This window comes from Aquarana catesbeiana, linkage group LG11 (genome assembly GCF_042186555.1).
Source record: "Aquarana catesbeiana isolate 2022-GZ linkage group LG11, ASM4218655v1, whole genome shotgun sequence".
NCBI classification, from domain to species: Eukaryota; Metazoa; Chordata; class Amphibia; order Anura; family Ranidae; genus Aquarana; species Aquarana catesbeiana.
In genome coordinates, this window is record NC_133334.1 from 220,026,568 (window position 1) to 220,053,343 (window position 26,776).

The following is a 26,776-nucleotide window of genomic DNA, read 5'->3' on the forward strand; positions in this document are numbered from 1 at the left end:
TGGGCACAGTGGCAGCGTTCAATGGGAACAGTGGCAGCGTTTCACACAGTGGCTGCAATTTATGGCACAGTGGCAGTGTTTGATGGCACAATGGCTGCAATTGATGGCACAGTGGCAGCATTTGAGGGCACATTGGCAGCATTTGATGGCACAGTGGCATTGTTTGATGGACACAGTGGCAGCGTTTAATGGTACAGTGGCAGCGTTTATTGGGCACAGTGGCAGTGTTTAATGGGCACAGTGGCAGCATTTGGCACAGTGGCAGCGTTTGGTACAGTGACAGTGTTTGATGGCACAGTGGCAGCGTTTGATGGCACAGTGGCTGCAATTGATGGCACAGTGGCAGCAATTGAGGGCACAGTGGCAGCGTTTGAGGGCACAGTGGCAGCGTTTGAGGGCACAGTGGCAGCATTTGATAGGCACAGTGGCAGTGTTTGATGGTACAGTGGCTGCAATTGATGGCACAGTGGCAGCATTTGAGGGCACAGTGGCAGCATTTGAGGGCACAGTGGCAGCGTTTGATGGGCACAGTGGCAGCGTTTGATGGCACAGTGGCTGCAATTGATGGTACAGTGGCAGCATTTGAGGGCACGGTGGCGTTTGATGGGCACTGTGGCAGCGTTTGATGGCACAGTGGCAGCGTTTAATGGGCACAGTGGCAGCATTTGATGGCACAGTGGCTGCAATTGAGGGCACAGTGGCAGTGTTTACTGGGCACAGTGGCGGCACTTGAGGGCACAGTGGTAGCGTTTGATGGTACAGTGGCAGCATTTGAGGGCACAGTGGCAGCGTTTACTGGGCACAGTGGCAGCATTTGAGGGCACAGTGGTAGCGTTTAATGGTACAGTGGCAGCATTTGAGGGCACAGTGGCAGCGTTTACTGGGCACAGTGGCAGCATTTGAGGGCACAGTGGCAGCATTTGATGGTACAGTGGCAGCATTTGAGGGCGCAGTGGCAGCGTTTGATGGGCACCATGGCAGCGTTTGATGGCACAGTGGCAGCATTTGATGGCACAGTGGCAGCGTTTGATGGGCACCATGGCAGCGTTTGATGGCACAGTGGCAGCGTTTGATGGGCACCATGGCAGCGTTTGATGGCACAGTGGCAGCATTTGATGATTTTTTTTTCAAAATATTTTTGCGCCCCCCCAAAAAATTTTGAGCACCAGCCGCCACTGCGTCTGAGCGTTAATACATTCTAATTGCCAGAATAAATATTTTTTTACATGCATTCCCTACATTGAAAACCTTCACTATAGGCAGGCAGGCAGAGACGTGGAACACAAAAGCATCAACACTTCCCAGCTCAGACACAACATCCAGCACGTTTGTTTACACCGCCCTGCGTCGAGGATACGCAGATTGCGCAAACCAAGCGCTGGGCACCATGGGAAAACAACATCTAGCAGAGTTCAAAGAGGACAGCATGAATAGATCACCATAGTAACCCATTGTTTACATGTCACGTGAGAGACGACCATCGGGCGGAGCTTAATGACGTCTCGGAAATGGATTGGTGGAAGCAGAGGACTGTTACTAGGGAGACCATGTATGGGCGGGGGTAGCGATCCCGGAAGGAAAGAGGAAAATAAACATAGGACTGGGGGGGGGTGGAGGGAGGAATGAGCCTGATAATTATAGTTGTCCAGACACCGGCCGGGAGAGGAGGCGACAACTGAACTGAGGTCACTGTCACTGAGAGAGAAACACACAATTACGAACGCCCGCCCACTTATAACAGTCTGAGGAGATTTCCTGGAGATCTGGGAGAGGTAAAGGCATTGTGTGGGTTGATATGGGAGGTGAGGGAATCAGGGAAGATGGCCGGGTGCTGACACATTGTAATATGGATGAGAAGGTGTGCTGAGAACTCTGGGGGGGAGGACTGAAGGGGGCTCCATGTTATACAGACTCTGCATTGGGGTCCAGAGATTGCAGAGTCCTCTAAGCCTAAAATCCCCGGTACTTCCCCATGCCAGGGGAGCCGCATAAAGCCACCAATACAAGCGACTGACTGGACTTGTATAGACATGAATGCTTCTGTATCAGTGTTTGCCTGCGCATGCATGGACAGCGTATTTCCCTGAACGCGGCACTTTTGAGTTTTGGGAAATACAGGCATGTGTGGATAAAAGCCAGGTTTACACGAGTACAGCCTGCGGAGCAGCAGGTGACACGTACAACCGCCAATACAAGTGAATGGTTGTATACGTCACCTGCTACAGGAAAGTGCTGGGGATTTCACCCTACCAGACATGTCTGTATGAGGCCTACAGTAGCAGCAGGTTAAAGCGGATCATTATCCTCACAACACAAAATTGAATGGCGTGTCCAACAGCATAAATGGCATTTTGAACATTAAATGCTTTTTGGTAAACGTACTTCTTTTTTAACAACTTTCTGGATTCCCTGAGGCTCTGGTGATGTCTCCAGCAGGACAGGCGGTGCCTGGGAAGGCTACGTCACCAGTGCAACTACTCTCCCCTGGTCTCACGCATGCATTGTACGTGATCAACTTGTTATGCATTAATAACATGCCGCCCCTGGTTACATACAGAGGATGCTCCAGAAAGGATTGGACTAAGGATGGGCTCGGGCGTGTTCGCACACTCCACGGGCACAGCCCATCACGGCGCTAATCACAGACAGTAGACATTTTCCCAATGCTGCAGAGATCGGGAAATGTCTCACTGCCTGTGATTAGCGCCATGCCGACTTCCTGGCGGGCTCTGCATGTGGATTGTGTGAACACGCCCGAGCCCATCCTTAGATTGGACACAGCCTGTTATTCTTCAGGAACAGGACATCCCAGATCCCCTATGGAGCATGAACCCTAGATGGTGCAACATTATCAGTGGGCCAGCAAAGGAACTGGGAAGAAGTAAGGTTGCCATGTTTTTGAAAATGGTTGCTTAGTGGCTGTGTACATAGCAATTGATACCTATAACTATTTTGGCCAGGTAGAAAGGGAAAAAAAAATGGACACATGTACAGTACTGTGCAAAAGTTTTTTAGGCAGGTGAGAAAAAATGCTGTAAATGAATTGTTTTCAGAAATAGAAGTGTTAACAGTTTTTTTTTTTAATCAATTAACAAAATGGAAAGTAAATGAACAGAAGAGAAATCCAAATCAGTATTCGGTGTGATCATCCTTTGCCTTCAAAACAGCATCAATTCTTCTAGGTACATTTGCGCACTTTTTTTTTTTTATTGTAAATTTAATAGTTCCCACCAAGGCCAATCCTGACTTTTGTCTCCTACATGTAAAAATCTGTATTTTTTTGCTAGAAAATGACTCCAAAGCCCCAAACATTACACAGTGGGTATAGAAAACAATCACCCCCTTTAAAATAATTACATTTTGTTGCTTTGCAGCCAGAAACGTAGAAAGAGAATAATCAAAAACAGAATCACTGAGTTGGAAAAAGGATCACCCCCCTTGTGTCAGTATTTTGTTGAACCACCTTTTGCTTTAATTAAAGCCTTTAGTCTGTTGGGATATGTCTCTACTAACTTTGCACATCTAGACTTTGTCATTTTTGCCTACTCTTCTTTGCAGAACTGCTCAAGTTCAGTTAAATTTTAGATATAACACCAACATATCAGAAAAAAATTAAACGAAATCCAAAACCAGAATCACTGAGTTGGAAAAAGGAATCAGCCCCCCCCCGTCCTCAAAATGACTTGTAAACTCAATCAGGTGTAGCTAATCACCTTTTCACTGGCACACAAAGCCATTTGACTTTCAGCTGTGGTGATTTTGATTAGCTAAGCATGAAAAGAGCTTTCCTGGAGCATTTCAGTCCCTTGTAGTGCAACTGAAGCAAACAATCAACTTTGAGTGGCAAGGCACCGTCAAAAGATCTCGGGGATAAAGTTGTGGACAGGCACAAGTCAGGAGATGGATACAAAAAATTTCAAAGGCTTTATCAATGTCTAGAAGAACAGCTAAATCTATTATTAAGAAGTAGAACGTATTTGGTACAACACAGACCTTCCCTGGATCAGCATGTCGCTCCAAACTGGATGAAAGGGCCTGGAGGAAACTGATAAGAGAGGCTACCAAGAGGCCTACAGCAACTCTGAAGCAGTTGCCGAAATTTTTGACAAAGAGTGGTCATTGTGTGCATGTGACAACAATATCACAAATTCTCCACAAATATGGCTTGTATTGGGAGGGTTGCAAGAAAAAAAGCCACTCTTCAAAAAAGACCACATGCAGTCACGACTGAGCTTTGCCAAAGCACACCTTGAAGATTCTGAGGCCACATGGAAAAATGTGTTCTGGTCAGATGAAACTAAAATTGAATTATTTGGCCTCAACATCAAACGATATGTCTGGCGGAAATCCAGTACAGCTCACCATCCAAATAATACCATTCCTACATTAAAGCATGGAGGTGGTAATATCCTGTTATGAGGATGTTTCTCTGCAGCAAGGACTGGAGCATTTGTCAGGATAGAAGGAAAAATGGATGGGGCAAAATACCATCAAATTCTTGAGGAAAATCTGCTGCCCTCTGCCAGAAAGTTATCAATGGGAAGAAGGTTTACCTTCCAACATGACAATGACCCAAATTACACAGCAAAATGACCACACAGTGGTTGAAGGAGAAAAAGGTAAATGTCCTTGAATGGTCTAGTCCAGGGATATGCAATTAGCAGACCTCCAGCTGCTGCAGAACTACAAGTCCCATGAGGCATAGCAAGACCCTGACAGCCACAAGCATGATACCAAGAAGCAGAGGCATGATGGGACATGTAGTTTTGCAACAGCTGGAGGTCCGCTAATTGCATATCTCTGGTCTAGTCAGAGCCCAGACTTAAACCACATTGAAAATCTGTGAATTGACTTGAAGACTGCAGTCCACATACTGTCACCATCAAATTTAACTGAACTTGAGCAGTTCTGCAAAGAAGAGTGGGCAAATATTGCAAAGTCTAGATGTGCAAAGTTAGTAGAGACATATCCTAACTGACTACAGGCTGTAATTAAATCAAAAGGTGCTCGTTTCTTGTGTGGGGTTTTTTTTCTGACATTTTGGTGTTATATCTTTCATTTGGCTGTTAAAAGTTGGACTGAGTAAATCCAGCTGGATAAAACAAAAACTGGGGAGTGATTATTTTCTATATTTACTGTATATATATTTTTTAGCAGAGACCCTAGAGAATAAAATGTTGGTCGTTGCAATTTTTTATGTTACACGGTATTTGTGCACTGCTTATTCAGTTGTTCGAAATTAAAATGTAGGCAACCAATTGGGGTCTAGATGCTGGCTTCTCCCATTTTGAAAACTACCCCCATATGTCTCTTCTGCAAAAAAGGATTCTTACCTTTTGTCTTTAAAATTTTAAAATCCTAAATCTTGGCATCTGCTGAGTGACAGTTTAAATGAACTCCTGTGCACAGGAGCAGGAGTTGCATCATCCCAACCAGGCTAATCAAGATGGCTAAAGATCCCAAACCCAGAAGAAGCTGGCTGGAAAATATTAATGCTAGCATTGGGGCTCTCTGACATTGCTTCACTGGAGGGGAGCTGAATATAGTTCTACTTTAAATGGGGACAGTGTATGTAGCTGAACTTGACTTGGTATCAGCCTCTTGTATTTATCTATATTGCAGCACTCAAACTTAAGAAGGAGGGGCTGCTCTAAGAGCCAATCATGTGTGCTGCATACAAACATGCTTATAAGCTGACAGGAGGTGAAAGCAGAGTGAGCAGAGACATTGGGGGTTATTTACGAAAGGCAAATCCACTTTACACTGCAAGTGCACTTGGAAGTGCAGTCGCTCTAAATCTAAGGGGTAGATCTGAAATGAGGGGAAGCTCTGCTGATTTTATCATCCAATCATGTGCAAGCTAAAATGCTGTTTTTTATTTTCCTTGCATATCCCCCTCCGATCTACAGCAACTTTACTTCCAAGTGCACTTTTAGTGCAAAGTGGATTTTCCTTTAGTAAATAACCCCCTCAGTCATAGCAGTCATAGCCTGGGACAGGGAGGCGACCATCTTTATTGTTTGATTGCAGTAGAGAAAAATCAGGTTATCAGCCTGGCTGTTCTGCCTGGTAGAACCGTTTAAGGCCCCTTTCACACGATCGGACCGTTCAGGTCCGCCGTCAAAACTGACAGGCGGACCTGAACGGGCGATCCATGTTAGCCTATGGAGCGTCGGATGTCAGCGGAGACATGTCCGCTGACATCCGACCCCGTCCGATCTGCTAAAAGCAGACGTATGGCTCTACGTCCAGATCCGTCGCTGGCGGATCGGATCGGGTGAGATCTGACGAAAACGGACACGCTGTCCGTTTTCGTCCGATCCCTCCATAGGCGGCAGCGGCGCCTGACAAGCCCCTCCCCGCTCAGTGAGCAGAGAGGGACCTGTCATCCGCCGGCTCAGTGGAGATCAACGGACAGATCTCCCGCTGGGCGGGCGGACCGAGGCGGGCTCCGTAGAAACGGAGCCCGCCTCATGTGAAAGGGGCCTTAGTCTAAGGAATGGATACACATCTGAGGACTGATCACCTGCATACTTGTTTTGGGTTAGTTGCCAGGCCACTAACATTTTCATTATGAGAATATAGCAATTACAGCATCCATGTTTTTTTCAGAGAAGTGTTTTTTTCAGTAATTTACTCATAGTTAATATATAAACTGTAATCCTTTTACAGCCACCAGCACAAGGGTTACGTCAGAACACAACTGCTTGCAGCAGGCCAGCTTGGTGACCCCTTATGACAGCTGCATTCCCTTAGGTTATATGCTCATTGTCGCTTCAGCAACCATGAACCTTATAGCAGGATGGTCCCCCAGACTCTGGCAAATAATAAATAGCTGTGATCAGTGGTTGACAAGTCACACACATCACAACCATTTATAAAAAATGTTAGCGCCCCCACTGTAGCATTGCAGTGTTCCTCTGCTTTGATACCTGTTATGGATCCCTGCTGTGTGCCTTCCCACTCCACTTGCAATTTGATCTTCTCAATGTATTGTCCACTGTCTATTTCCCTTCAATGCTGCTGGATGCATTCTGTGTGCTCTCTGCTGCCCCTGCTTTCACTCCTCATTATTTGATTCCTCTTACCCCTGTGTCCACCCCCTGCACTGCTGCTCCCTCCCCTTCTTCTTTTTTTATTTATTTTTTGTAAATGATCACATAATCTCTGTTCTCAGACACATAAGGGGCTTAGAAAGGTATGGGTGGAGACTACAGGGGGACATGGCAGCAGGAGGCAGAGAAACTGCAGTACACAGATCTTCCCAGTGATTAGCTGTGCAGTTGCGTGTGTCAGCCCAAGTCTAACCACTGAAGTACAAACAGGTTGTGCCCCTAAGTAGAATGCAAAGAAGAAAACTGATCACACTGGGATGGATGTGCTTCTATGCCTAGCAAGGTCAGTTTGAAATAGGAAATTAGGGGGACTGGCAGAATCGCCAGGTATTTCTCACAAATGAAGCAATGAAAAGAGAACAGGATACTTTTTAATACAAGTACATGGCAACACTGATACATATCAGAAATATTAAATGTAGGGGTAAAAGAAAAAAATGTAAGATGCCTTTACAGCACACTTAGAAATGTTCATGACCTTTTTATTTTTTATTGCAGCACACCACAACATACAGCATATACATTGTGATGTTATGCACTGAGGGTGCATGGCTCACTACTGTATAATGCATCGGGGTTCCATTCAGAATGAATGGCACCACACATCGAAGCATGGGTTTACCCACATTGCATTTGCAGTAATACACTTTAAAATGCACATTTTAACAAACCTTCATTTGCAATGATCTAAAGGTGCCATCAGGGTTTCATTATGGTATCATGTTGAATAGAGAAAGCAGTAATGTCCCCTTCACTATGTGCAATGCATTGAACTGCAAACATAATAGCCAGAATTTGAAAACTATGACTGAGATTAAGCAGTGATAGGCCAGCAACTTTCTGCCATTGGGTGATCTACAAGAATTTATTAATTTAAGAATAAATATTCAGATTCCTCTATTTGGAAAAAAAAATCATGTAACCCTTTCATAAGGCTTTAAAGTGAACATTAAGTCCTCGCTTGATCCAGCGATATGCCTGTCTGTGACCGCTGCTGTGATTCAAATCCTGTGACGAGGGAGTGGGGGGTGGGGCTGAGCCAAATTGCCTGTTTGTAGGGACTCAAAGTCAGCTTTGGATCAAGCCAACAGGTGTGCCACCAAGGGAAGCGGCTTCTTATGGTGGCATACCAAGAAGAGTAGGAGCCAAGAGCACTGGCAGGGGACCTGAGAAGAGAAAGATCAGGGCCGCTCTGTAGAGCGCAGGCAAGTATATCATGTTTTTTACTAAAAAAAAAAAAAAAAAAATCTTTTTTTTTTACTGAAAATTTACTTTCTTCCTTTTTTTCATATAGATGGGGGATTCTCCTCATAAGTCTATGTTTAGTATTGAAGAGTTTCCACCGACAGAAAGGGGGTCTGCATTTTCTGGAACAAATCCTCCAGGTTTTGGAGGAGATCCTGGACACAAGAGTTCCCCTAACTTGAGACGAATAAAAGGTATTGGACAAGATGGCTAATAGAAAATAATTTCCTTATTGTTAGCATTGCACTGGCTATCATGTTATTTCTCACAGTATTTTCTGTATTCTAAGAAAGAAATTTATTCTTATTAAATTTAAGGGTGCTTTCACACTGGGGCGGGTGGGCGGGCGTTGACGGTAAAACCTTGCTAGTTTTAGTGGTGATTTACTGTGGTTTTAGTGACGCTATTCGGCTGCTAGCGGGGCGCTTTTAACCCCCGCTATCGGCCGAATAAAGGGTTAAATGCGTCCGTGTAGTGCCCATTCATTTCAATGGGCAGGAACGGTGTATACACCGCTCCTCCACCGCCCCAAAGATGCTGCTTCCAGGACTTTTTTTTTAACATCCTGCCAGCGCAGCGCTCCAGTGTAAAAGCACTTTGGCTTTCACACTGGGACTGCAGGGGAGGCGTTTTTCAGGAGCTTTACAGGCGCTATTTTTAGCCCAAAAGCGCCTGAAAAACGATGTGTGAAAGAGGTCTAAGGAATTTCACCTCAAGCAGCATTTGTCACCATATAGTACCTTTTTCCTCATCCCTGTACTGAATCCTTACACCCCTTTTCTCGATGTACAGTTCCTGGAACCAGTCACCCATCTGTATGCAGCTCCCCATACCTCTCACCCTCACCTGTGTGCAGCTTTTTAGTAATTTCACCACTTCTAGTCACTGTCCTTCCCTTGCACCAGAGCAGGACCTGGTGTCTTCATCCGATTCTAGCTTTATTTAGCATTTAACAAGTGGTCTGCCTGCTTAATGCAGTCTTTTCTGCAACTATCCAGAACAACCTAATCAAAGAGGCACTGGGAACTTGCAAGTGTAGAAGGAGGCAGCTTCCAAACAGGAAGCAAGGCTTCCCTCAATAAGCACCCAACAGTAATTCAAACCATAGAAATACACAAAGGAGCACAACACCAAAATCAGATAAGAGTGTAATCGTTGATTATAAAAAGTAATAAAAACAGTCAACACGGGGGCAATATCACTCCCCCTTCACCAGGGCTCAACGCAGAATAAAACTTGGATAGACTGAGAAAACAGTGACTTCACAGATCTGTATTACAAATACTATCAAACTGTCCTCATGAAGGAAATACTTGACAGATATGTAACATGTCCTTGGACAACTTACGACTTTAATAGAGCCACCATTGTCAGATATGCCTGCCCTAGAAAAGGCAGACATAGACGAGAATGAAGAGGACCCAGAAACGGTGTTAGAGAAGGTCACAGAAGATTTCTCACCCCCAGGCTTTTATGCACCTGATATTATAGCTTCATGCAATATGCTTGCCAATGTTAATATGCTAATTTCTGCTGTGTGCAGAAGGCTCTGTATTCTCGCTCCCCTCCATCTCCCCATGCCCCTTTGGGTACAAAGAGACCCGCTAAGTCTAAAAAAATATTCTCCATTCATAAACAATTGAATCAATCTAAAGAAGATGTTCACCCCTGCAAAAAGCATTGCTGGGCTCTATCTAGTGGAAAAAGAGTTCACAACAAAAGTGGTCCGTCCTTGTGGTAGACCCTGCCATCTTGGTCTAAATGAAACCTCTCATTGTACCAACTGAAGACCCTGCTTCTTTCAAGGATTCTGTGGATAGGAAGTTTGAGATACTTTTAATGGCCCACATCTGCAACCAGTTATTGCTGCAATTTCTGGTTGCCAAGTCCCAGCTAACTGGACTATGATAATGAGCAACCAACATGATCCTGCATTTTAGGACCATGTTTTAACTGAGAAATTACATCAATTACTTTCTGCCCTGCTCTTATGTGTGAATGCATTAGAACACATTATGGCACAAATCTAAAGAATGGCTCTGATATCCATTTACATGCAAAGAATGTTATGTCTGAAAGCCTGGTCAGCTGAAGCTGCCTGTAAACTATGCTGCACACATGCCCTTTAAAGGATGTCCCTCTGGTGAGTCACTTGTCAAATCAGCAAAGATGTCACAGGAGGAAAGGTCTTCTTCCCCACCGTGAAGTTCCAAAATGCCTTTTTCAGGAGCATCTACCTCCTCAAAATGCAGAGCACCTCCACACTCTACCAGCTTCAACTTCTAAGCCTCAATTTAGCCCTTCCTTTTAGCTCAAACTTGGCCCACAAAGCCCAATAAGTCCTCCTGAAAGACCTCTTCCCAATGAAGGGGCATCCTCACTCCTAAAAGTGAGGGGACATCTGTTACAGTCTGCCTATCTCTGGGTCACAGATATCCTAGACCCTGTGGGTTCAATCAGTGGTTTCAAAGGGATACAACATAGAGTTCAAAACTCTACCCTCATTACTGTTTTATTCTCTCAAATCCATCAAAATCTGCCAGAGGACAGTCAGATTTGCCATCTCTTGTCTCGGGGTAGTTGCTCCAGTGTTTATTTAAACCTATTCACGGTACTGAACATGTGCATTCCTTCTAACCTAGACTTAAAATCCCCAACTAATACCTTCAAATTCCAAAATTTTACATGAAATTTGCAAGGTCAGTTGTTGCTTCTCAGAGACAAGGGGGATACTTGACTGCTTATCTGCATATTCCTATTTATTCACCTCATCATTTATTTCTACTCTTTGCGGTAGGAGACACTCACTTTCAAGTTGTTGCACTGATATTTGGCATATTCTCACTTATGGAGTGTTTACAAAGGTCCTTGCACATCGTCTTGCCCTTCTACGGACTCAGGGCTTCCAGGTCATCTAGACAAACTTCTTCTGAAGGACTCCTCTCTCCTCTACCCTCCAGCTCTCTACAATGTATCACAGAACAATTCAGATGTTTCAGGCTTTCGGTTGAGTGGTCAGCTTCCAAAAATCTGCCTTCCAACCTTCTCTTCACCTGGTATACTTTGACATAATTCTAGACACAGCCCCAGGAAAAGTCTTCCTTCTATAGAAAAAAACTGCTCTTTCTCTGAACTCGTGCTCGAGACTAGATCAAAGAGACCCCCCCCCCCCCTATAAGATTCTCCATGAGAGTTCTGGGTCTCATGGTGGCCTCCTTCCAGGCATTTCCAGTTGCCCAATTTTTATTCAAGACCCCTGCAACACAACCGCTTGTTACAATGAAACAAGCATGCTCCTTCTCACAGCCTACTCATGCACCTATCCAGCCAGGCAAATAATTCCCTAAATTTGGTGGATCTCCAACCCAAACCCAACAATGGGGAAGTATTTCTTCCATAATACCGGAAGGTGTTAATGACATATGACAGTCTTTCAGGCTGTAGGAGGAGTGTTATAGTCCCTTACAGTACAAGGAACATGGTCACTGGAGGAAGCCAAGCTCCCAATCAATATCCTGGAGCTCAGAGTAATAAGCTGCACTGGACCCCCCCCTTTGCAAGGACACCCAATCAGGGTGCAATCAGACAACACCAAATCAATCACCAAGGGGGTATTGGGAGTAATGCATTCTTAAAGGAAGCATGCCTCATCAACTCATGGACATAGAAACACTGTCCAGTGATCTTTGCTATCCACATTCCCGAAGTGGCCAATTGGAAGGAGGGTTACCTCAGCCATCGCCACCAAGATAAAGGGGAAAGGCCCTTCACCCCAACATCTTTAACCTGATATGTTGGAGTTGGGGGACCCGGCCATAGATAAACAGATTTAACAACAAGTTACCTCTGTTTGTGGCCAGAACTAAGGATACTCTAGCACTGCATTGGATGCTTTGATAATTTCCTGGTCTCAGTCACGGCTAATCAGTACCTTTCCTCCAGCCTCATCTGCTCCACAAAATAGAGCAAGAGAAGGAACTGGTGGTTCTCATTGCACCACACTAGCTCGGAAGAACCTGGTACACAGATATACTCCGAATACTAATGCCGCGTACACACGAGCGGACTTCTCGTCGGACTGAACTCCGAAGGACTTTTCAACGGCGTTCCGACAGAGTCCCGATGAAACGGACTTGCCTACACACGATCCCAAAGTCCGATCGTTTCAAGCGTGATGACGTACGACTGGACTAGAAAAGGAAGATCAATAGCTAGTAGCCAATAGCTGCCCTTGTGTCCTTTTCGGTCCGTCGGACTAGCATACAAAGGTTTTTTTCTATAGGAATCGATTCCGTTGGAAAGATTTGAAACATGTTCTATTTCTAAGGTCCGTCAGAGTTTTCGTCAGAAAAGGTCCCATGAAGCCCACACACGATCGGAATGTCCGACGGATTCGTTCCGTCGGACCTTTTCTGCCGGAATGTCCGCTCATGTGTACGCGGCATAAGAGACAACCCCTGGCCTCTTCCTATCCGGCTAGACCAACTGTCTCAGGGCCCCTTTTTCATCCTTCTTCTCAGTCACTGGCTTTAATAGCATGCCTGTTGAAGCCCAGCTCTTGAGGGACAGGAGTCTGAATCTTTCCTCCCAGACTCAGAAAAGCCACTCCCAGAAAGACCTGGAAATCCTTTAACCATTGTAAAGCCAGACATTTCAGTCCCAAAGATTATGCTGTCATTTCATGTTCTGGCCTTCCTACAAACAGGATTTGGCCTCATTCTAGTCAAAACCTTTATTCATGGTGTATATTTGATCAGCCTCCCACCCCCCCCCCCCCCCCCCCCCAATGCAGCACCCCATACTTCCTTAGGGCCTCATTCTGTTTTTCTTTTTCACCATTTGAACCCATCAAGAAATCCCCTTAAATGAACTCTCCTTTTAAAGTGGCCTTCTTGCTTGTTATCGCGTCTGTCTGACATGCCTCTGACCTTGTGAGGAATGAGGAATTCTCTCATTCCTCACAAGGACAAGGTAGTCATACACCCAAGGCCATCCTTTTTTCCTAAGATGGTATCAGTCTTCCACCTCCAGTGAAGCAGTGGAGTCTTTCCCTCTTTGTGCCCTGCTCCAAAGCACCCAAAGAAAATTTGCTCTTCACTGCCTGGATGTAGTCAGAGCCATTGGAATCTATAGTGGGGACGGCAAGTATTCAGACCCCCTTAAATTTTTCACTGTTTGTTATATTGCTAAAATCATTTAAGTTCATTTTTTCCACATTAATGTACACACAGCACCCCATATTGACAGAAAAACACAGAATTGTTGACATTTTTGAAGATTTATTAAAAAAGAAAAACTGAAATATCACATGGTCCTAAGTATTCAGACCCTTTGCTCAGTATTTAGTAGAAGCACCCTTTTGATCTAATACAGCCATGAGTCTTTTTGGGAAAGATGCAACAAGTTTTTCACACCTGGATTTGGGGATCCTCTGCCATTCCTCCTTGCAGATCCTCTCCAGTTCTGTCAGGTTAGATGGTAAACGTTGGTGGACAGCCATTTTTAGGTCTCTCCAGAGATGCTTAATTGGGTTTAAGTCAGGGCTCTGACTGGGCCATTCAAGAACAGTCACAGAGTTTTTGTGAAGCCACTCCTTCGTTATTTTAGCTGTGTGCTTAGGGTCATTGTCTTGTTGGAAGGTAAACCTTTGGCCCAGTCTGAGGTCCTGATCACCCTGGAGAAGGTTTTCGTCCAGGATATCCCTCTACTTGGCCTCATTCATCTTTCCCTCAATTGCAACCAGTCATCCTGTCCCTGCAGCTGAAAAACACCCCCACAGCATGATGCTGCCACCACCATGCTTCACTGTTGGGACTGTATTGGACAGGTGATGAGCAGTGCCTGGTTTTCTCCACACATACCACTTAGAATTAAGGCCAAAAAGTTCTATCATGATCTCATCAGACCAGAGAATCTTATTTCTCACCATCCTGACTGCATCTCTGGAGCTCAGCCACAGTGATCTTTGGGTTCTTCTTTACCTCTCTCACCAAGGCTCTTCTCCCCCAATAGTTAAGTTTGGCCGGACGGCCAGCTCTAGGAAGGGTTCTGGTCGTCCCAAACGTCTTCCATTTAAGGATTATGGAGGCTACTGTGCTCTTAGGAACCTTAAGTGCAGCAGAATTTTTTTTTTGTAATCTTGGCCAGATCTGTGCCTTGCCACAATTCTGTCTCTGAGCTCTTCAGGCAGTTCCTTTGACCTTATGATTCTCATTTGCTCTGTCATGCACTGTGAGCTGTAAGGTCTTATATAGACAGGTGTGTGGCTTTCCTAATCAAGTCCAATCAGTATAATCAAACACAGCTGGATTCAATTGAAGGTGTAGAACCATCTCAAGGATGATCAGAAGAAATGGACAGCACCTGAGTTAAATATGAGTGTCACAGCAAAGGGTCTGAATACTTCGGACCATGTGATATTTCAGTTTTTCTTTTTTAATAAATCTGCAACAATTTCAACAATTCTGTGTTTTTCTGTCAATATGGGGTGCTGTGTGTACATTAATGAGGAAAAAAAATTAACTTAAATTATTTTAGCAAATGGCTGCAATATAACAGAGTGAAAAATTTAAGGGGGTCTGAATACTTTCCGTCCCCACTGTACCTCAAAGCAACAGCTTCTATCAGGAAGATGGACTCCCTAATTTTCCTACCCTTAGGACGTTGCAAGGGATATTCTGCTTCAAAGTTTACCACTGCTAGATGGATAAGACAATTCTACACCACAGCTTACACTCTAAAGTACAAAGCTGTTCCTACACTTTTACATGTTCACTCCACCAGGTTGGTGGTTGTTTCCTGGGTATTCCTGCTCTGTTTATCTTCTGTCCCATTTGTGCTCCAGTTACAATCGCCTATGTTGCTCTGCTATGCTGGATTTCTATCTCATCTTTAGCCCTACCTTACATCCCTGCTGTGCTGTCCCCCACAATGAGGTCCAGCTGTGTTCTTTACACTCTGTTGCACTTTCATATTCTGTACTCAGTTCCTCATCCATTAGCTACAATTTTCAGCAGATCATCAGCTTTGACAGATTTCAATTAAATTACATTCGGTTATTTTATATTAATGGCCATCACTGAAGTTTTAATGCAGCAGATCTAACCCAAAACCGGAGAGTGCAAAATCAGGTGCAGCTGTGCATAGTAGCCAATCAGCTTCTAACTTCAGCCTGTTCAATTAAGCTTTGGCAAAAATAAAAAACCTGGAAGCTGATTGGTTTCTGCACCAGATTTTGCACTCTCCAGTTTTAGTAAATAATTTTTTCCGACGGAAAATGTGCGATCGGAGCTTGTTGTCGGAAATTCCGACCATGTGTAGGCTCCATCACACATTTTTCCATCAGATTTTCCGACACACAAAGTTTGAGAGCAGGCTATAAAATTTTCCGACAACAAAATCCGTTGTCGGAAATTCCGATCATGTGTACACAAATCCGACGGACAAAGTGCCACGCATGCTCAGAATAAATAAAGAGATGAAAGCTATTGGCCACTGCCCCGTTTATAGTCCCGACGTACGTGTTTTACGTCACCGCGTTAGAACGATCGGATTTTCCGACAACTTTGTGTGACCATGTGTATGCAAGACAAGTTTGAGCCAACATCCGTCAGAAAAAATCCTAGGATTTTGTTGTCGGAATGTCCGAACAAAGTCTGACCGTGTGTACGGGGCATAAGCCCCATTGGCTCCTCTCTGAACACTGCTGTATGTCATGTGCTTCAAACCACTCCATTCTGCACACTGTTATCTACATACTATACTTCACACTGCACTTCTCTGCACACTGTGCTGCGTGTCATATACGTCACACTTCTTCAAGTTGTACGTTATGCTGTATAGTTTTATACTGCACTCTATACAATGTGCATCCTGTTCCTTGTGCTGTAAGTTCTATACTCGCACTGTTCCATTGTGCACACCGTGTTGCTTGTTTTAGACTCCACTTGGCATACTTTGCTTTTCATTCTATAATCCATGTGATTCCACTCTGCACATTATGCTTTATATGCTATACTATATACCACTACAGTTTGTACAATATTCAAATCCCACAGCTCCACTCTGCACGCTGTGCTGTACATCCTATACTTCCCACTTTCCCACTTTGCTTACTATGCAGTACATTGTTTACTCCACACCACTGCATCTGGATAATGTGCTGTACAGTCCCTTCTATTATATTGCTCTTGTACATTCTGGGCCTGATTTACTAAATGTGCATTAAAACTATGTTAGTGTCAAAACTTTGCTATATAATTTCACAGCATGAGGTGCTGTATACCCTGCTTGACCTTCTATACTCCACGTTGTTCTACTTTACTTGCAAAAGTTCTTTATACTTTTTCAAGTTATTTCTAACAGTATTGTCTTACAGGAAAAGAAACTCGGCAACGGACAGAATCTGCTTCAGAAGCCTCAGAGACGGACAGTGTTGGAGAGCTTCAACATTTCCGCTCACGTTCCCGCTCTGCTCCATCTTCTCTAATGGTTGCAGCTCGATATGGACGAGAGCTGAGGCGAATGAGTGATGAATTCGACCAAATCTTCACGGTAAATCTTCCCGTAAAATTCTTTATTTTCCTGTATTTGTATAACATTTACATATGTAGAACATATATTGAAGCATTTACATTAGTCCCCCTGCTCTAATGAAGCTTACAATCAAATGTCACTACCACAATTATCCAGTCCCAAACACTAGGGCCAGTTTTGTTTGTTGCCTATATAACATGCTAGTATATTTTTGGATTGTGGGTGAAAACTAGAGAAATTTGGGGAAAATTTGATATTTTATGGCCATATCACAGCAAATGTCTGACCTGTTACATACAGTACATATATAGAAATTAGGTTGGTATTAACTCTTAACTTCGAGACAGCAATTCATACACCGCTTCAATATCTCCTGCCCAATAGTTACCCCTGATATATTAAATACAGTTTATAGATTTCTAAATATTTGTTGCTTATTTACTTTAAACAGAACTCTTTTCAAATAGTTTTTATTATTGCACAGGCATAGAAAATGTAAAAAACCATTGGAAATTTTTAAAAGTAGCATACAACGTTCATAATTTTATCTATAGATAAGTACAATATAAACAAGTGTCTACTATGCTACGTGGGTAGTCCACCGTTATTTTGTAGCTACCAAATGTTATTCTTGAATGTATTTTGTAAACTTCACCACAATAGAAGAAGTAATATTTAACATCAATGACTCAAGCCAATCAGCTAACTATGCAGTGGAAACAAACATAAGCATTTTACTTGCCAAAGTGTTTTCCTAAACCGCTCTTATGACTTGCACTTCTCTGCCAACCTCCATTACCAGATGGTGACACCGCTATACAAATCTGGTAAGCTTTCACATGCTCTTTTTTCATCCTGCTTGATGGGCTTTGAATGAGATTTGTCTCACTAAGAAGGGATCCTTTCTGTGCTTTTCTATTCTATAGTCCACCTAAATAACTCCCTCTTTACCCCCAGTGGTGTTAGGATTTCATTACAGTGCAATATAATCTCACTAGTATTCGCTTAGATTCTGATGTGGAGAGTGTATTATGGAATTTTAAAACAAAGACCAATTTCAGGTCAATATACTACTCTCTGCAAAATTCAATTATTTATAACTGCACTAAACTATGTTTTAATTTGCCTATAATTCTACGTTTATTGTTTTGTTGCATTTACTTTATTGATTCAAAAATCTTTTGAATGGAAAAAGCATTCACATGATAATCTTCTGCAGAGTATCCCTCGACCTAAAAGTGCAAGTGCAGCCACTGAGATGACCGTTAGCAAGAGTTTCGGAGAAACATTTTTTAACTTCTTTAGAAGAAAGAACAAAGACCGAAGTCAGTCAGAAAACGACAAGCACTGAACATTCATTTTGTGGAGGAGAAAATACTATGGTATGTATAGTTGGCAGGACAGTTATGAAAATATTGCTGCATATTTTCTGCTGATTATATCAACATTTGAAAGTATTTAAAAAAGAGGATATACTAAGGCCTCATTCACACCATGGTGCAGAGATGTCAGTTTTTCTGCACTCGTTCTGCATGGGCACAAAAAAAACAATTGTTCTCTGTGTCCTGTTCACACCAGAATGTGCCAGTTTTTTTCTGCACAGGGATCTGCAATATGTATGCAGTTTTCTGCAAAGGAAAAAACCTGATATGACATCAACATTGGTGTGAACAGGGCACATTACTGACGTGTCTGCAAGTGAAATCTGCGCAGTTTTTCTTTCAGTTCTCATCAGTTTTTTATGCACGTATGGTGTGAACGAGCCCTAAAACTTGAACACTTTCTGGCCTCATTTACACAGGCGGCAACACCCATAATCTGTGAAAAACCTTGTCTTTAAGCACCTGGAGCTGCGTGTAGGCAGACAATTTGTGTCCGAGACCGCAGTGATTACAGGGACACTGCCGCTCATCCCTATTTGACAGCCGTGCATGTGAGTGGCCCCAAGCACAGTCCCCAGATATTAAACCTTGAATGTGTTTTGATATCACTTAGGGTTTATTGCCCTGTGTGAGAAGTGCTGTCATAACTTGATTCTTCCTTTTTTTTTTTTTTTTTTGCTGGTCTCAGAGTTCCCCATCAGGCTATGATCATCCAACAAGTAAAGCAGCCATGAATTTGAGCTGTCGGGTGGGGGGGATCCTGATGGGGAACTCTGAGACTAGTTACCCTTCTGGTCCCCCTTGCCTGTGATTGACAGCAGATGGCTGTGCGCAGATTCCAAAGCCACAGTTGGGATGAATAGCAGTTAAGAAATTTGCCCAGTGCTGTTTGCTGTCAATCACAGGCAAGGCAGACCTGATGGGGAACTAGACTGAGTGTGATTGCATCATTGGTTACTAGGACGCAGGTGACCTTCATCCTAGCAACCGGTAAAGTAAATGTAGAACACATTCAAATCTAATAATAAAGTAATGAGAACACAGCAACATCCTTCTGTACACCAACATTGGATCAATCACTGTAGTTTAACCACTTCAATACCGGGCACTTTTGCCTCTTCCTGCCCAGGCCAATTTTCAGCTTTCAGCGCTGTCGCACTTTGAATGACAATTGCGCGGTCATGCTACCCTGTAACCAAAAATTTTTTTATCATTTTGTTCCCACAAATAGAGCTTTCTTTTGGTGGTATTTAATCACTGCTGGGGGTTTTTTTTTTTTTTTGCGCAACAAGTTAAAAAAAGACCAAAAATGTGGAAAAAAAGAAGTTTGTTTCTATTATAAAATTTTGTAAATAAGTAAGTTTTCTCCTTCACTGACGGGCACTGATGAGGTGGCACTGATAGGCGGCACTGGTATGCTGCACTGATGGGTACTTATGGGTGGCACTGATAGGTGAACACTGATAGATGGCAGTGCTGGGCATCACTGATGAAGAGACAACTGGCAGGCAATAATAGTTGGCACTTACTGGCATCTTTTGGGCACTTACTGGCATCCCTGGTGGCCATGGGTGGCATCCCTGGTCATCCATCCGTTGTGGTTATCCCTTGTGGTCTAGTGTGGGCTTCCGCAGGGGGGGGGGGCTGCGCTGATAAACAATCAGTGCAGACCCCCCCTGTCAGGAGAGCCGCCGATCGTCTCTCCTCTATTCGTGTCTGTCAGACACGAGTGAGGAAAAGGCGATAAATGACTCTTCCTGTTTACACCATGATCAGCCGTGATTGGACACGGCTGATCACGTGGTAAAGAGCTCTTTACCAAGATCTGTGTAGCAGTGTGTCAGACTGACACACCGCATCGCTGCGCGCCCCCACTTATCCTGAAAGACGTCATATGATAACTGAACCACCACCCGGCCGTCATTTTGCTATAGGCCAGGTGGGAAGTGGTTAAAACACATGCACCAGGATACACCTGCAGTAAATGTTTGCAGAATGTCACATTCGATGCTTAATACATTTATTGCCTGTCTTTGTATCATTGGAAAGTACTCCTTTTACTTACAGAGACAAAAACAAGGTGTGTGTGTGTACGTGTGCTTTCCTCATCTCTCATCTTTTGTTGCTGTGACAACTGTAAAACTTAGGATTTTCCATTTGTTTTTGTATCAATTGACAGTGGACAGTGATTTTCCCCAGCAGGGACACCAACAGCAGTAAAACCTTGACAGAGGTTATAACTCTTCTCTACTGTATCCAAAACCATTAACAATGATGGGAGTAGCAACACAATGATGAGCCCATCTGTCGTTCACATTGCTTTCTACTCCTGTCAGCATGCTTCTTATCAGTATATGAACTGATTGCCACATTGCTTCTTCCTCACACAGCAGCCCTGCTGTACAGGGAATGCAGAAGGCCAATACCAGGTCAGATTCACATACCTATATTACTTGCTGATTAATGATTACAAATCTGCGTTCATTTGCATATTTTTATAACTGCATAAAGTTTAGCTTTAAACAATGCTTTCATCCCTTGGTTTCTCTAATGTTTGCATGTATTTTACAAGCCACGCAAGGAAGCATAAAAATGAATAACAGCGTTAAAGAGGAGTTCCACCCAGGGGGCCGGTTAAAAAAAAAAAAAAATTAAAAGTCAGCAGCTACAAATACTGCAGCTGCTGACTTTTAATTGGACACTTACCTGTCCCTGGGTCCAGCGATGCGGGGGATCGAAGCCCCGTTCGTCTCCCCCTCCGTTCAGCGGCGCGCGCCGTGTTAGGCCTCTCAGTCACCTGGGACCTGTAATGGGTCCCAGATGATTGACAGGAGGGAGGGAGCAGAGCGGAGCCCTTCCTGTGCCGAGGGGGAAGTGATGTCACCAGCCCAGGCAGTGGAAGGGGCAGACTACGAGGGACCCCCTAGCAACAGGCATTTAGAGGTAAGTAAAAAAAAAATATCCAAAAGGTTTTTTATTTTTTTTAGGATTTTTTATGTGTTTTTGGTTTTTTGGGTGGAACCCCACTTTAAGTAAGCACCTGTTTTTCTGCACATTTTTAATGTGTGGTTTACCTATAGCACACAATTGTGAAATTTTATTACATATTTTCCTTTACAGCTGCAATACAGATGGTGACGCTCTTCTTTTATATGGTTGCACATTGCTATTTATAGAAAATGGACTAAACCACTGAACAGAAGCCTTACGTGATGACTTGTGAGGTGGATTATAACATGTGCCACGTTACTTTCTTTTATGGTTAAGATTGTAAAATAAATAATGCAATATTAAATCTGTATAGAGAAAGAAAAAAAAAAAAAAACGAACGTAAGCATGACGTCGTCTAGCAAGCACCATAAGTTTACTTCGCTTGTCCTCCATATGTGTCAACTGCCAAAGCCTCCTTAAATACCATTATATCCAGATATGGGGAACACAGTGACACTACCCTCCCCAAAGCTAACGTTGGGCATCCGAGCAGCCAATTGCCATTTTTCAATGCTGTCTTGTATAATGTGATTGAGCATGCTGAGCCTTGTCCTCATGAATTTTAGGGGGCACAGGCGGTGGATACCAGCCTAAGTTAAGTGCAAGTAACTTATGGTGCCTGATGAACAGTGTCATGGAAACTCATTTGTTTTCTCTATACAGAGTGACTTTTTAAATGAACAAAAATGATTTTAGAAGCGATGAAAACTTCAGAAAAAAATGTGAACTTTTTTTATTGTAAAAAATGTTTTTACTTCAACAATAACAATTTGCAAGGTTTTCATACTCTTTTTACTAAGCACAACTGTTAAAATATAAATAAGCATTTTTTTAAATAAAATGTAAGACGGGTAACTGCACTTTTGTGTGAATTCGGTCAGCAGAGCCACGTTGAACAACACTGTCTTGTGCCAATATATTATATCATATATTGGCTCTTTTATAGTTCTTAAATAAATGATTATATGCAAACATTTTCATTGTTGTCATTTTCTTAGACTAGACAAGGATTTCACTGTACAGAGAAAAGGGGTCTGTGTTGATTAGAGTGGAGAAATTACCTCTGACCTGGCATTTTTTAAGCAGAGATTTGAAAATGGGAGAAAAAAAAAATAATCTTATTGGTTTGCTATGTTTTTTTTTCAGCTCCCCTTAATACTTACCCGAGGTCCATCTAGATCAGGGCTTTCAAACTGGCGGCCCTCCAGCTGTTGCAAAACTGCAAGCCTCATCATGCCTCTGCCTGTGGGAGTCATGCTTGTAACTGTCAGCCTTGCAATGTCTCATGGGATTTGTAGTTTCGTAACAGCTGGCGGGCCGCCAGTTTGAGACTCCTGATCTAGATCCAGCGATGTTGCATGAGAGACTCGGCTGTCCAGGACTCCCCTCCTCATTGGCTGAGACAGCAGTGCGGCCCCATTGGCTCCCGCTGCTGTCAAAGTCAGTGGGCCAATGAGGAGAGAGAGGGGGTGGGGCCAGGCCACGGCTCCCTGTCTGAATGGACACAGGGAGCTGCAGCTTGGCTCGGGTGCCTCCATAGCAAGCTGCTTGCTGTGGGGGCACTCAACAGGAGGGAGCGGCCAGGAGCACCGAGAAGAGGAGGATCTGCGCTGCTCTGTGCAAAACCACTGCATTGAGCAGGCAAGTATACAGTGGGGCAAAAAAGTATTTAGTCAGCCACCAATTGTGCAAATTCTCCCACTTAAAAAGATGAGAGAGGCCTGTAATTGTCATCATAGGTATACCTCAACTATGAGAGACAAAATGTGGAAACAAAGCCAGACAATCACATTGTCTGATTTTGAAAGAATTTATTTGCAAATTATGGTGGAAAATAAGTATTTGGTCACCTACAAACAAGCAAGATTTCTGGCTCTCACAGACCTGTATCTTCTTCTTTAAGAGGCTGCTCTGTCCTCTACTCATTACCTGTATTAATGGCACCTGTTTGAACTTATCAGTATAAAAGACACCTGTCCACAACCTCAAACAGTCACACTCCAAACTCCACTATGGTGAAGACCAAAGAGCTATCGAAGGACACCAGAAACAAAATTGTAGACTTGCACCAGGCTGGGAAGACTGAATCTGCAATAGGCAAGCAGCTTGGTGTGAAGAAATCAACTGTGGGAGCAATAATTAGAAAATGGAAGACATACAAGACCACTGGTAATCTCCCTCGATCTGGGGCTCCACGCAAGATCTCACCCCGTGGGGTCAAAATGATCACAAGAACGGTGAGCAAAAATCCCAGAACCACATGGGGGTACCTAGTGAATGACCTGCAGAGAGCTGGGACCAACGTAACAAAGGCTACCATCAGTAAAACACTACGCCGCCAGGGACTCAGATCCTGCAGTGCCAGACGTGTCCCCCTGCTTAAGCCAGTACATGTCCAGGCCCGTCTGAGGTTTGCTAGAGAGCATTTGGATGATCCAGAAGAGGATTGGGAGAATGTCATATGGTCAGATGAAACCAAAGTAGAACTGTTTGGTAGAAACACAACTCATCGTGTTTGAAGGAGAGAGAATGCTGAGTTGCAACCAAAGAACACCACACCTACTGTGAAGCATGGGGGTGGCAATATCATGCTTTGGGGCTGTTTCTCTGCAAAGGGAACAGGACGACTGATCCGTGTACATGAAAGAATGAATGGGACCTTGTATCGTGAGATTTTGAGTGCAAACCTCCTCCCATCAGCAAGGGCATTGAAGAAGAAACGTGGCTGAGTCTTTTCAGCATGACAATGATCCCAAACATACCGCCCGGGCAACGGAGTGGCTTCATAAGAAGCATTTCAAGGTCCTGGAGTGGTCTAGCCAGTCTCCAGATCTCAACCCCATAGAAAACCTTTGGAGGGAGTTGAAAGTCCGTGTTGCCCAGCGACAGCCCCAAAACATCACTGCTCTAGAGGAGATCTGCATGGAGGAATGGGCCAACATACCAGCAACAGTGTGTGACAACCTTGTGATGACTTACAGAAAACGTTTGACTTCTGTCATTGCCCACAAAGGATATATAACAAAGTATTAAGATGAACTTTTGATATTGACCAAATACTTATTTTCCACCATAATTTGCAAATTAATTCTTTCCAAATCAGACAATGTGATTGTCTGGATTTGTTTCCACATTTTGTCTCTCATAGTTGAGGTATACCTATGATGACAATTACAGGCCTCTCTCATCTTTTTAAGTGGGAGAACTTGCACAATTGGTGGCTGACTAAATACTTTTTTGCCCCACTGTAACATGTTTGTTATTTTTAACGAAAAAAATACTTTTTAGTATCACTTTAAAGGGTAAGTTCACCTTTTGAAACATGTTACATGTTCCATCTGTAATTAGGGTGGAACATGTAACATGTTCCAGCTCCTGCCTCCTCTCCCCCCTGATGCGCCCCTCCCTGTAACAGTAGGCGGGAGATCTTCTCCCTGCACCTGCTGTCAGGATTTAAAAACACTGCGACTGTGTGCACCCACACGGCTGCATCATTCATTCACAGAGTTCCGTGAATGTATGAACTACAAATACCGTCAGTCTCTGCGGCCGACTGCTTTTAGTTGTCAATGAACTGAGAGTGCACTGGTGAGTGCTCTGGTAGTCCATTGATTCCTTCTGCCATTCAGTAACTGTCTGCCTGTATCAGAGGTATGGGCAGACAGTGTGCTAAGTGTCTGCAGGATCCAAGCATTGCACCCACTATCTGCTGATCACAGGTGCACTGCCTTACAGGCTTCAGAGTAAAAAAAAAATGCACATCTTTTTACAGGTAGAAAAATATGTATTTATTATTTTTTGTAAAAGGTGGACTTGGCCTTTAACCCCAAATGGGCATGAATTGCTTCTAATGTTTATTGTGGGTTTCAGCGGAAAGATCTATCAGTTTCTGTTTCTTACTATGCTTCTTGCTCATCTGGAAGCTGTGCGTGCTTCCATTCACCTAGGAGTGCACCCATTCCTCCAATTGCATTGTCAGTGTTAGGGGAAAAGGGGACTTAGTGGATAAGGTAAGTGTGCAGACCTAGAAGAACATCACCACTCTGTTGGAGAGATTTACCCATGCCTCCAGCCTTGCCAATGAAAATAAGTGAGATGAAATCCTGCAATTCACAATTGTCACCATATAGATGTCCCCATTAAGTGATATGCCAACCTTATTTTCTGATTTTGTGGAGTCTTTTCTTATTTATTGCTGTCTCCAGGAGAGAAATCAAGGGGATATCTTCCCAACAGGTCAAAAATATTTTTTTTTCCAGCACACTATCCTTATCTCATGAAAGATGTTTATAAGTTCATTACCACAGACCACCTTCTCAACACTCTACCTTGATTTGGGGTCCTGCAAAGCTTGAAACGTTGATTTACTTTGTGTATGAAATAATACATTTCTTTCCTGAGACATGGATCATGTAATGGGGAGAAATGTTTTTGATCTGTGAATAGAAGAGGCTATCTAACAGCACCCAACATTTCCATGTATGTATAGAGCATGCTTGTATGATGTGTGACCAATACAGTTTGTATCTTCTTAATGGGGATAAAAATAGTATTAAAAACATAATAAAGATTCTAATAATATCTTTGATAAAAGGTTTGGCTGGAGTTCCACTTTAAACAATGTTCTGGAAATACATTTGTGCTTCGTTCCTAGCTTTTTTTTTTTTTTTTTTTTTTTTTTTTACCTACCTGAGAACGGTGGTCCTTTAGCTAACAGACAGTAGAGGGTCTTATCATAGTGGGTGGCTCATGGTAGGTAGTACATACACCCTACCACCATAATTCTGAAACAGGACCTTCCATAAAACTCCAATGTGGCTGTTTTATTGTGTCTTTATTGATTCCTCCTCCCCTCTCTCCAAATTGGTGTTGAAAGCTCTGAAAAACTAAGTAGAATCTCACAGTGTATTAATGCCACACTACTTAATCACCATGAATCAAATACTCTATTACTCACAAGTGCGTATGTTATATTTTTATATATATATATATATATATATATATATATATATATATATATATATATAATTTCATCCTTTGGAGGTTTTATGCGTCTTTATGGATGTGAAGGCGCATTCTTGATCATATATTTGGTAAGGTATATAGAGTGAAAGATGCACCAATGTTTGGACAACACTGGGCTTAAACGGATACACACACATTAATTAATATATATATAAAATATGTGTGTGTGTATCCCTTTAAGCCCAGTGTTGACTTTGTTGTCCAAACATTGGTGCATCTTTCACTCAATATACCTTACCAAATATAAGATCAAGAATGCGCCTTCAATTAATTCTCTCTGCTGAGTATTCAGTATACATCCATAAAGATGCATAAAGCCTCCAAAGGATGAAAAATATATAAAATAGTGTGATACCATTTTAAATTATAAATTGTGCACAAAGTGTCATACCATTCACATTATCATGCATGCTCAAGTGCCATGACCAAATGTGAAACAGTGTCTCCAACCAGCAGAACAGCCTTACCAGAATGCTATACAAT

General features: G+C 43.2%; 1 protein-coding gene across 1 annotated transcript; it reads left to right on the forward strand.

Moving 5' to 3' along the window:
• Positions 1–1,615: 1,615 nt before the first annotated feature.
• Positions 1,616–21,602, forward strand: BAD (BCL2 associated agonist of cell death). The gene is made up of 5 exons (XM_073605349.1): positions 1,616–1,772; positions 8,410–8,554; positions 16,738–16,913; positions 18,115–18,277; positions 21,398–21,602. Exons 2-4 carry the CDS (start codon positions 8,410–8,412, stop codon positions 18,244–18,246), a joined length of 453 nt encoding a protein of 150 aa, XP_073461450.1. The 5' UTR covers positions 1,616–1,772; the 3' UTR covers positions 18,247–18,277; positions 21,398–21,602.
• The last annotated feature ends 5,174 nt before the right edge of the window (positions 21,603–26,776 follow it).

What these genes read in the sequence shown, in the direction of transcription:
- BAD (XM_073605349.1), top strand. Translation starts at nt 8,410, where the DNA reads ATGGGGGATTCTCCTCATAAGTCTATGTTTAGTATTGAAGAGTTTCCA. An exon ending in TAACTTGAGACGAATAAAAG is followed by an intron (nt 8,555 to 16,737) that starts GTATTGGACAAG and finishes ATTGTCTTACAG; the next exon opens with GAAAAGAAACTCGGCAACGG. An exon ending in AATTCGACCAAATCTTCACG is followed by an intron (nt 16,914 to 18,114) that starts GTAAATCTTCCC and finishes AATCTTCTGCAG; the next exon opens with AGTATCCCTCGACCTAAAAG.